The sequence below is a fragment of the Penicillium solitum genome (genome assembly GCF_028829755.1).
Source record: "Penicillium solitum strain IBT 25940 chromosome Unknown utg000004l_segment0_segment0, whole genome shotgun sequence".
In the NCBI taxonomy this organism is placed as follows: Eukaryota; Fungi; Ascomycota; class Eurotiomycetes; order Eurotiales; family Aspergillaceae; genus Penicillium; species Penicillium solitum.
Genome location: NW_027072124.1, coordinates 3,886,117 through 3,897,090, shown reverse-complemented (window position 1 = coordinate 3,897,090; position 10,974 = coordinate 3,886,117). Strand labels below are relative to the sequence as shown.

General features: G+C 49.1%; 3 protein-coding genes across 3 annotated transcripts; 1 reads left to right on the top strand and 2 right to left on the bottom strand.

Moving 5' to 3' along the window:
* Positions 1-796: 796 nt before the first annotated feature.
* N7455_007511 (uncharacterized protein) lies at positions 797-2,757 on the top strand. Its single transcript, XM_040955999.2, has 5 exons — positions 797-1,141; positions 1,192-1,219; positions 1,269-1,895; positions 1,959-2,497; positions 2,562-2,757. The coding sequence occupies exons 1-5, from the start codon at positions 954-956 to the stop codon at positions 2,662-2,664; spliced, it is 1,485 nt and encodes a 494-aa protein (XP_040813433.2). The 5' UTR covers positions 797-953; the 3' UTR covers positions 2,665-2,757.
* A 206-nt stretch (positions 2,758-2,963) lies between these two features.
* Positions 2,964-5,540, bottom strand: N7455_007510 (uncharacterized protein; the record flags this gene model as incomplete). Its single annotated transcript, XM_040956043.2, has 4 exons — positions 2,964-3,065; positions 3,117-3,209; positions 3,267-4,886; positions 4,938-5,540. 4 exons carry the CDS (start codon positions 5,538-5,540, stop codon positions 2,964-2,966), a joined length of 2,418 nt encoding a protein of 805 aa, XP_040813566.2.
* Positions 5,541-6,287: 747 nt separating this feature from the next.
* Positions 6,288-10,956, bottom strand: N7455_007509 (putative ABC multidrug transporter; the record flags this gene model as incomplete). Its single annotated transcript, XM_040955953.2, has 7 exons — positions 6,288-6,431; positions 6,496-6,838; positions 6,914-7,689; positions 7,736-8,214; positions 8,266-9,082; positions 9,134-10,454; positions 10,517-10,956. 7 exons carry the CDS (start codon positions 10,954-10,956, stop codon positions 6,288-6,290), a joined length of 4,320 nt encoding a protein of 1,439 aa, XP_040813615.2.
* Between the last annotated feature and the right edge of the window lie 18 nt (positions 10,957-10,974).

Here is a 10,974-nt window from a genome sequence, read left to right as displayed (position 1 = left end):
CGTTGAATGGATATTATGAGTTCCATTCTGACAAAAAGGTTAGGAGGGAAAATAGGGGAATAATAGGATATGCGTGTGACTTTTAGATATCTAATAGATGAAAGCCACAGCAGTAAAATGAATGTATACCAATTAACACTTAACACTTGAGCCCTATCTTGTTTTCGCCATAAATTCCAATATCTTGCTGCCTGACATACTACTCCGTACTCCGTACTCCGTAGTGTAAGAAGCATTTGATCAATACAAAAGTACATTTTTTGTGCTGCGCCACCCCCATTTTCCCTTCGGACCGGCCCACCCGAGAAGGTGGGAGGTCTAAACATTTACTTACGAGTCAGGGGCTAATTAAGAGAGAGAGAAACCTGTTAAATGTCGCAAATGAAATAAATCGCATGTTTAGCACGGAGCACGGGGGTATGTATTTTGTATTATAAGAGCGCCCTACAATCCAGGCCCGGAATGTTCCATTTTTAGAACAAGGGATGATAGCAGGGATCATGCCCAATTCTACCATATTTGTATCGGAAATAGTTTCAGCCCGTTGTAATATCACGATGCCAATGTCTTCTAGAAGGTCTTGGCTTGTCCTAAGTGGAGTATATGTAAGTTCCCCTGGTACTCAGATATAGATAGTTTCGAGTATACCATGAGATTCGTGTTGTGCTGTCCATCACGTTGTCATCTAGATGCCTCAAACTAAAAAAATGAACGCAGAGCCCAACTTGAAACATCGTGGAAGCCCCCTTTTTACCAAAGCGCGGATCATGATGTCCGGTGTAAATGCCTCATAGCTCTATCACGCGATTTAGATATGAGATATTTTTCCAGCATGCAACAACTTCTGAGAAAGAATATAAATTCAAGACAGTCTGGCCTAGTTGATCAGTATCTCAGAATTCCAATTTCAGTATTCCAGTTTGAATCTACATATCTCATTATTTCATTGCATCATGGGTTCTATAGAAGGACTATCCAAGCCGCTTTCTGACCGGACGAGCGACTGCACTTATGTCTATGGCACCCGATTTGCCACCATGGCCTTGCCATCGCATCAACTTCCGGACGGAGGGATGCCAAAAGAGGCGGCGTACCAGATGATCAAAGATGACTTGGCCCTGGATGGTCAGCCAATCTTGAAGTGAGTATATTCTTCAATTATCCCAAACCAGTACTGACATATTGTTATAGCCTCGCCAGTTTTGTGACCACATACATGGTATTTCAACCGCTCATCTTCCAGTTGACCGACACTAATACAATAATAGGAAGATGAAGCCCTCAAACTCCTCGCCGAATCGTCAAATAAGAACGTCATCGACCATGAAGAATACCCCAAATCCGTTGAAATCGAACACCGCTGTCTGAACATCCTCGCCGACCTATTCCACTCCCCAGTCTCCAAAGGAAATCCAACTGCCTTTGGCACGTCATGTATTGGATCTTCCGAAGCCATCATGCTCGCAGTATTGGCAATGAAGAAACGCTGGGAAGTCAACCGCAAAACCCAGGGGAAGGATTCCTCCAACCCAAACATCATCATGAGTAGCGGTGTACAAGTATGCTGGGAAAAGGCAGCCAAATACTTCGATATCGCCGAGAAACTGGTCCCATGTACGGAGACGCGATACGTGATTGACCCAGTTCTAGCAGTCGACATGGTCGATGAGAACACCATTGGAATCTGCGCGATTCTCGGCACGACGTACACGGGTCAGTACGAAAACGTGCAAGCTATCAGTGAACTTCTCCTTGAAAAAGGGCTGGACACGCCTATTCACGTAGATGCTGCCAGCGGTGGATTCGTGGCTCCGTTCGTGAACCCGGATCTAGTATGGGATTTCAAATTACCCAACGTTGTCTCGATCAATGTCTCTGGACATAAGTACGGACTTGTAAGTATATTCATTCATTAATCACCCAACTCCAATACAAGCTCAATATGCTAATATACACAGGTCTACCCCGGAATCGGCTGGGCCCTCTGGCGATCACCAGAGTACCTCCCCGAAGACCTCGTCTTCAACATCGACTACCTCGGCTCCGAGCAACTGAACTTCACCATGAACTTCTCCAAACCAGCATCCCACATCATAGCCCAGTACTACCAACTCATCCGACTCGGTCGAAGCGGATACACCAGCATAATGAGAAACCTCACGAAAACAGCCGACTACCTCACCAGCCAACTGCAAGAAATGGGCTTCATAATCATGAGCGAAGGGAATGGACACGGTCTACCAGTTGTGGCATTCAGATTGAGTCCAACGCAGAACGTCATCTTCGACGAATGGGCGCTTGCGCGGAAACTGCGCGAAAGGGGATGGATTGTGCCTGCTTACACTATGGCAGCTGATTGTACGGAAATGGGGATGATGAGGGCTGTTGTCAGGACAGATTTCAGTATGGGACGGTGTGTAAGTCTGGTGCGGGATATACAGGATGCTCTAGGGGATTTGGCCGGTGTGGAGATTCGGAATATTCAGCGGTATCAGGCGTGAGTATACTTCTTTTAGGCTTGATCTATAATGGGATTTTGGCTAATCTTTGTGGTTGAATAGGTTGGTTCAGAGTTATGTTTCAATTTCGAGGAAGAATTGGATTGATCGGGCTTCTTCTCGGGTCGTCAGTCAGGAAATGGGGAAAGAGATAGAGGGGATTTGAGGGTTTGAATTGGCTTGTTGTTCTATAGATGATATAGTTACATGGTTGCAGATGGTTACTTGTTATTCTAATTAATATTCAAATACGTCGAAATCCATGACATGTGTATTGTAGTACGAAGAAGCGTGATAGCTGACTGCGGGATATCATGGCCTAGAAAGGCTGTATTCTTGTTCTAGCAGAATATTCTGACAAAAAGAATATCTAGTTGGTCATGAGAGTGGAGTTTGAGAAGGGGAGTAGAAACACAAGGTCACAGGGCATCAAGCGCTGTCATTAACATTAGAAGAATACATAATTCATGGGAATGTCGGAAGGTTGCTAGACAAGCCGGCATCCCAATCCCACAACTCCGGGCCAGTGTAATCCAACCCATCAAACCAACCTCCTAGATCCATTGGCTGGGGAATGTCAGCACAGCCCTGAACAACATCCGAGGAAGAATAACTTACCGTAAAATCACTAAAGTCAGTCGATAGAAGTGATGCAGGAGCAATATCACTCGGTGTGGCCCCGGCTGGGGTTGTCCCCGAAGGAATAGAAGTCTGAACAGGAACGTAATTAGGTATGGTAGACACACATCTATAAGCGGAGATACCAACCTGAACGGGGCGATTATCAACAATAATCTTAGCCTCCTGATATGTAAGACCATTCAGGATCTCCCTGCAAATGCGAACGGACCTCTTCGAGGCCGTATCAACATTACACATAGGATCCTCACCCTTGACGCGCGATTTGACCGAAGCGATGATAATATTCAAAAAGAAGTAAGGCTTGCACCCCTTCCCACCGGCACCAATGCGTCTCCCGAAATTCTCAGCGGTACGTTCGACAGCCTGCATCATCACGTTTTGCTGAGACTGAATCATGCTCATGAGCACACTGGAGTTGACACCATCCATCCCGGATGTAGCAGACGTACTCATTTCATTAGCTTGGAGGGACAGCTCCACGCATGCGGTGATTGCAGCGTGGAAGGTTTCATCGCGGAACATGCCGCTGCCCAGCTGGGTGATGTGTGGGTAGAGGACGTCGTCTGTCGAGAGGGGTAGTTCCATCTGGGAGAGAATGCCGAGGGATTCTTCGAGACAGATTTTGCGGGAGTAAGAGCATTTGGGGAGGCGGGCGACACTGAGTGAGAAGGGGCGGTGGAGGGCGAGGAGGAATTTGCGCATGATAAAGAGATGGAGGGATTGGGCGAATCGGTGACGTTCTGATTCTCCCGGGGCGATACTGAGGGCGTTGTCGTCAAATAGAGAGGATGCATGTTGCATGGAGCGGGAGAGTTCGTCACCCATTCGCAGGGCGTCGTCGTAAGATAGATTAAATCGGAGAGCGTTGATTTTTTTGGCGATTCGATAGCGTAGTGGGAGGGTCTTGGTGAGGAGAGCTTGGTAGAAATTTTGGGTATAAAGGGCAGTACTAAGCGGAGCAGGATTATTCTCCATATCCGGTATCAAGTCCGCATCGTCCCAGTTGGACGGTGGATCGCAGTCGCATTCGTCTAGGTCAACTGACGGCGGAACGCCGCGGTCGAGAGAAATCTTGAGGTCCAGCTCAACGATAGTTGCCCACAGGCGACGGCGCAGTTCGGAATAGAATGGACGAGCCTTGTGGAAGCGAGTCGGATCGCGATGCAGACCCATCGTCGTCGCAGACCGAATCAGCGACCCGGCTGATGCCCAGGCTACATCCCCATCACTGGCGACTCCGAGGCGAGCTACCAGAAGCAGAGTTTGGGTCTGGAGCATTCGGAAGTCGATCTCTGGGCTCACAAATGTGCACGAGATGTATGACTGGACTGCCATAATCCACTTCATGGCCGGTTTCTGGAATATGTCTCGGTCGTCTTGGCCTAGAGGTGGGACATAGAAACAACTGCCAGCAGCCATCACGGCGAGTAACTGAGCGACGAAAGCCAGGTCGATTGGCTGGGTGTTGGCCCAGTAATCAGCATACTGGCTCAAGAAAGTTGGCATATGCAGGATTCGATATGTTGTCTCGAAAGTGTCGAGGTACAGCTGAAGTAGATGGTCTGCCACATTTCGCTGGGGAACCATTTCATTCAGGTTGAAAGCCTGCTCGCGGAAATTTTGTTGATGATCCTGTGTTTCGCGCGACCAAAGCTCTGTCTTGAACTTTTTCATGTCAGTGTACTCTTTATCTTTTCCCTCTCCACGGCAACGAGCACGGCGCATAAAGGCGCCAATCTCTTGGAACTACATTCAATTAGCAAATCAATCATACAATACATTGTGAAGGATACTTACGAAAGAAATCGTAGTGGTATAATGACTGCGACCGAAATAACGAGTCCTGGTCTTCTTCCCGCGGAAACTCGAATCCGGCAAGAATCGCACGCGGTCATCAACACCGACATTCTCAGAACTATTGGCTGTATCGACTTCAGAGAAGACATCACAAACCGAGGTCTCCGGCGTCTGCAGATGAGACGACTTGCCGAGCGAATTCTCCAGAACTCGCAATCGAGTCCGGAGCTCATGAATCTCATCGGGATGGCCACGCTTGGAAACGCGATTTGAAGTCGAATTTGGCCCCAATTTCGAATCGAAGACGAACATCCCGCTTTTCCGCCCGGACTGCTCTTCCACGCCATATGGTAATTGCGGGGGCGACATACGTCGCTGAGCAGATTCAGATACAGATACACTAGGCTGAGCTCCGACGAAGACGCATTGGGCTGTTGTCTTTGAGCGCACGCATTGCCCGCAGGGCAGAGAGCGGTCACATTTTAATTTGCGCTTGCGACAGACTGTACAAGACAGGGGCGGGCGGCGACGACGCTGTGGAGCGCGAGATTGATTCCCTGTCTCTTCCTGATCTGGAGAGAAATTTTCGTGATGATTCTCCATTTTCACGCGTCAGGGGATTTTAATTTCAAATTGATTTTCCTTTGTTCGCAGGAAGTCCTTGCGACGGCGCTAGACATGGGTCAGACGTTGGTGCCTTGTCGGAGATGGGGGCACCTTTCCGGATTACCTGGCAACACATGTATTCCACGTCGGAAAATATGTGTCTCTGAGACAGTTAACAGATGACCTTTGAAACGGTGACACGAGGGCTTAATTGACTTATATGTACTCTGTAGGATCTTGACCTTGGGTAGCTGCTTACTCGATACAGCATGTCCGGTCTCGGAGATACTCCTTCCGGTAGCAGTGGAGTTATCTCCGAAGGATGCTGATTGATAACCGAGTCAAGCTTTGCCAATATGTGACTCATTGCGTATTCGGCTTGAGACCCGCATATATCTCGATGAAATTGGAACAAAATTAGAACAATTAGAACAAATGATACTCCCCCGTGGACCCTCTTTGGACGGGGAAGATCCAAAAATGAAAGTCGAGACAAAGTCACGTGGTTCTTGTGGACAGCTTGAAAATCAGGCATCAGTTTTATTACATAAGCTTAACGGCTGGCCCCAGGACCCGCCATTCACTTCTTGGCACTTCCAGGCTTTCTTCTTCTATATCATATTCACCCAAGGTCAAAATACATATCAAATTAACAAGCTTCACTTTTGATATATGTATACGCAACGCTATGCCAAATGTACATCCCAAATCAGAAAAAAATACCGAAAGTCATCCAACTAATCCCTACTTCGACCGCCAAAACGGCTTCATAACAGACCGGACATAAACTAGCAAGTAAACCATCAAGTAATTCGTCACGGTAAAAGCAAGGAAGATACCGAAATACGGCCAGATCTTGGAAGAATCCAGTCCGATTCCAGACAAGTACTACAAACACAGATTAGCATCCATTCCAGGTAAAACAAAACAAGTTTCAGGGAACAAGACTCACATCATCACCAAAGCTATATTCACAATATCCACACTCGCCCATCCCATCTGGGTTGGAGAGATACCCAACACCCTTCGCATCAAGCCACGCGCCCGCGTATTCACTGCAAGTAGTGTTGGGCGGGCTCTCAAATATGGTCAATTCAGTCTGGGAGCAGACAACAGCGGTACCACGGAGGACAGAAGTAAGCACACCACCAATCCAGTAGGTAAACGGCGTGACGTAGTACATCGTATACTTCCAGAAAGCAGGCATCTGGGATTGCGGACGGAGAATACCGTTGAAGAGCTCGCACATGATAATAAAGAAGGGCATGAGGGTAGCGGCGATCATTGAGTCGGCGCTATAGATTGACAGCATGTGTTAGTTGATCAGATCACAGAAGGAAATAAGTGGTGCTGGGTTATATTAAACTCACCTTAGAGCTGCGATCCACTGACCCCACGAGGTCGCGAATAGGAAGAAAAGGAAGAACATCAGGAAACAGTATCCCGCTGCAAATCCGAGTGGGAGTCCCACCATGAAATAGTAAATGACGAAGAATACTACCCCGCCAATGACGGAGTAGGGGATCTCGGAGATGATCTGAGCTGTGCAGAATGCTACCCAGCCGTATACACCACTCGGACCTTCTCTTGCTAACCAGATATCGCGGTTTAGGATGAAACGCATGGATATAGCGTTGATAAACTCGGGGACGAGCATCAGTACAAGGAAGCAGGAGAAAGCCTTCGACTGGAGGTCCGTTGTACTGTTGCCGATCTGGAGGTAGGTGAGGCCGTTGATAAGAGCGTGGAGGAAAGAAGAGTAAAGACGCGAGTACGGGTACTCAGCGGTGCGCCAATACTGACGACAGGTCCGTTGAGTGAGAAGTTTAATCTGCTGGCTGATAGAAGGTAGGCTTGGAGGCAGGGAAGGGGAGTGGGTGTTCTTGTCGGAGCGGATTGAGGTGATTTCATTCTTGACTTCGGCGAATTCTTCTGAGTTGCGCCAGATATCTGCCCAGTTCGTTTGCTTTCCCGAGGATTTCATACCTCCGACGACGACTTCGATAAGGAAGTCGGCTGCATTGGTGACCTTTTCCGGGATGTTGCCGTGTCTTGCGAAATACTCGAAGATTGCGTGGCCGGATTCGCCGACAGGCCCGAAGTAGTATGTGCTTCCGCCAGGGCTCAGGGCTAGTACACGGTCGAACTAATCTTGTTAGTATTGATTCGTGATCAGGGTGGTAGATGCTTACCTCTTCGAATTGCTGCTGGTTAGCTTGATGGATGGTGCAGAGGACCGCCAGTCCCTGGTTAGCCAGACGTCGAAGCAGAGCAACGATACTAGTTGCACCCTGACTGTCCAGTCCACTTGTCGGTTCATCCAAGAAAAGAAGAAGGTTTGGTCGAGCACACAATTCCACTCCAATAGTAACACGCTTTTTCTTCTCGATGTCCAAAGAACCGATCACGGCATCTTGCAATTCAACCAGGTCCAATGTGTGAATCACGGTTTCCACATATGCCAGCTTTTCCGCCACTGGAACTTCGTGACTTTGTCGGAGCAATGCAGAGAACTCGAATGCTTCTTTGATGGTGCTGCTTTCGTCGTGGATGTCCATCTGCTGGCAATATCCGATCTGTCGGTTGAAGGATTGGTCAATTGACCGGTTGTCCACAAATAGAGACCCGGATAAAGTACCGGGGCTCTCTCTTTGGGTGAGCGCAGTCAACACTAAAAATTGTTAGAAGGAAAGCAATGAATTCATTTCATCGGGGATCTTACATGTAGACTTGCCTGCTCCCGAGGCACCAACAAGAGCAGTCAAAGAGCCTGGCTTGCAGTATCCACAGACGCCATCCAAGATCTTTCTAGTCTCCTTGCCAATTTTCACATTGAGCTCCAAGTCAGACCAGGAGAAGGTAGACTCGGTAGCTGTAAGTGTCTGGTCATGCTTTGTTTCATGACCAGCAGGCGGCGCAGCAGAGTCAACGGAGACCGGCGATTTCTCTTCATCGGGCTGAACCTTCTTCTCCCGCTTGAGCAGCTTCCGCGAGCTCTTGTACTGGATAGGACCAGCACTGTCCAGCTCCCACTCAAGCACCTCACTCAACCAGCATGTCATCCCAATGAAGGCAACGGTGAAAAGACACAGAATCCCGAAATTGCGCCAGACGTTGCTGTAGTAGAATCCATACTTCACAGCCAGATAATCATCGCCGTTCACGACAGTGCTACCAATCTGACTACCAGCATAAGCACAGGTCTGGTATGCCAGGTCCGTATATTCCGAACCGGATGGGATAATGGATGCGGCCGCGCAGGTAAAGTTAATGTTGTGGAACTCCGCCGCCATGACTGATTCGTATGTATACAGGGCAGGAGTTGTATAGGCTAGCCATCCAACCCAAGGAACATCTTCAATCATCTTATCGACGGAGAGAACGTAACCGCCGAACACAATGCAAAACATAACAGAAACTCCGCAGTAGCGGAGGGCCACTTCAAAGTTCTGGGATAGAGCGGCAAACACACGGAATTGGGCCGTCAGGCAGATCGTGGACATATAAATGAAGAGGTAGTCGATGAAGAAGGGACCGGCCTGGAAGAGTTAACACATCTATATTTGTAGTGAGAATCCGAGATTACTCACATCAGACCGTAGACCGGACAGGAAGTACATGACAATCAAATACAAGAATGTCAAAAGCGTAGTTGTCACCATATCTGAGAACACTCGGGCCAAACATACAGCGCTGGGCCTCACAAACGCGAATTTCTTCTGTCGGCTCAGGATATCGCGACCCTGCATGGCGTCTTCCAACTCCGACATTTGCAGCCAGGCAAGCAAAATGGAAGAGTAGAAGAGCACACCTCCGCGAGAGTACATACCATCGGTAGTCTGGGGCTGATCGTAGAACATAGATCCAATCAACAACCCATAGATCACACAGGAAATCAACTTGATGTAGAGCGGGCCCATATGGCCTTTCAGCTGCCACATCTGCCGCTTCGCGCAAAGGACGACCTGTCGGAAGAGCGAAATCGTATATGGTGACTTGGACGAGACAAATCGTGACTTATCACTCTGCATGGTCTTCTTGAATTCTTCCACGCTATCGCACTCCGAGTCCGCCGGGCCGGAAGACCGACCAGTGAGTTTCTGATCTTCGTAAGTTTCGACAGCCGTCTCAATGTTAACGAACGCAGCACTCTGGCGGAAAGCGGCTTCAAGTTCGATGGGGCCTTTTGGTGCGCGGTTTTCCCATCCATCACGGAACCGCCGTCTTTCAGGCAGAGTGATGCTAGTCAGGAAATCCGAAGTCGTCTGCATATCAGCGCACTCATAGCCCAGATCTTCGAAGTAGCGCTTTGCCTCGTTGGCAGGTCCTTGGTATAGCATGCGGCCCTCATCAATGAGCAGCACCTTATCCACCAGCTCGTAGATAGCATCTGAGGCCTGGTACAAGGTGAGCAAGGTTGCTTTACCACAGGTATCAGTCATGATACGCAAACTGCGTGCATAGTCGAGCGCCGAGGACGCATCCAGCCCTCTGGTGGAATTGTCCCAACATGCTACCGAAGAATCGGTAGCGAGAGATTCGATGATGGAGATACGTTTGCGCTCTCCTCCGGACACACCGCGGATGTACTCATTTCCCACCAAAGTGTTCATGGTATGCGACATACCAAAAACACGTCCATAGATCTCCAGGTACCGGGGAATCCTCTCCCGGTAGCGCTTGGGGGTCTTACTCTGCAGTGCAAACTCGAGCGTTTGGCGCACGGTCAGGGTCGGGAAATGCACGTCATCCTCGGGAACATAAGCCACGACGCCACGGTAGTGCTTCCTAACCTCATCCGGGCTAAGACCAGAGTAATCGATTGAGCCCGTGACACCCAGAAAAGAAGAGTGGTGACCCGCAATAGTTCGGAGAAAGGTCGAGCAGCCGGCTCCAGGACGGCCCAGAACGCTATATAATTTAATCAGGTTAAATTCGGTTAAGGATGGGTTGGGGTTGGTTTTCCTGCTTACAGCATGATTTCCCCGCTCTGCACGACGCCGGAAAAGTCCTGAATCAGCGGACGCCCCTGCTCGGGCTTTTTCTTTGCGATCCATGGCTGGATCGTCCACTCATAGATATCCTGTAGGGTGAGGGTACGCCACAGAGCTGTAGCGAAGGTCTTTACATCTGCGTGGGAGTCCCCATCCCCCCAAGTTGAGAGGGATTGGAAACAGACGCCGAGATTGGCTGGTTTCTTGCCCTGGACTTGTTCCTCGAGGAACTTATCGAAAGAGGAATGCGGTTCCGGATACTTGGGATCCGGGTGGGTTTGTGCGGTTAGTGTGTGATGGATGTCGGCGAGGGCATCCTCGTCTTCATGTGAGACCTGCACTCTTGGAGGCTCATTGTTGTGTTTCTCTGTGGCAAAGGAAGAACTATGCTTCAGGTGGGGGTGAAGAGGAGCGGGCATATTGAAGCCTTTAGATAG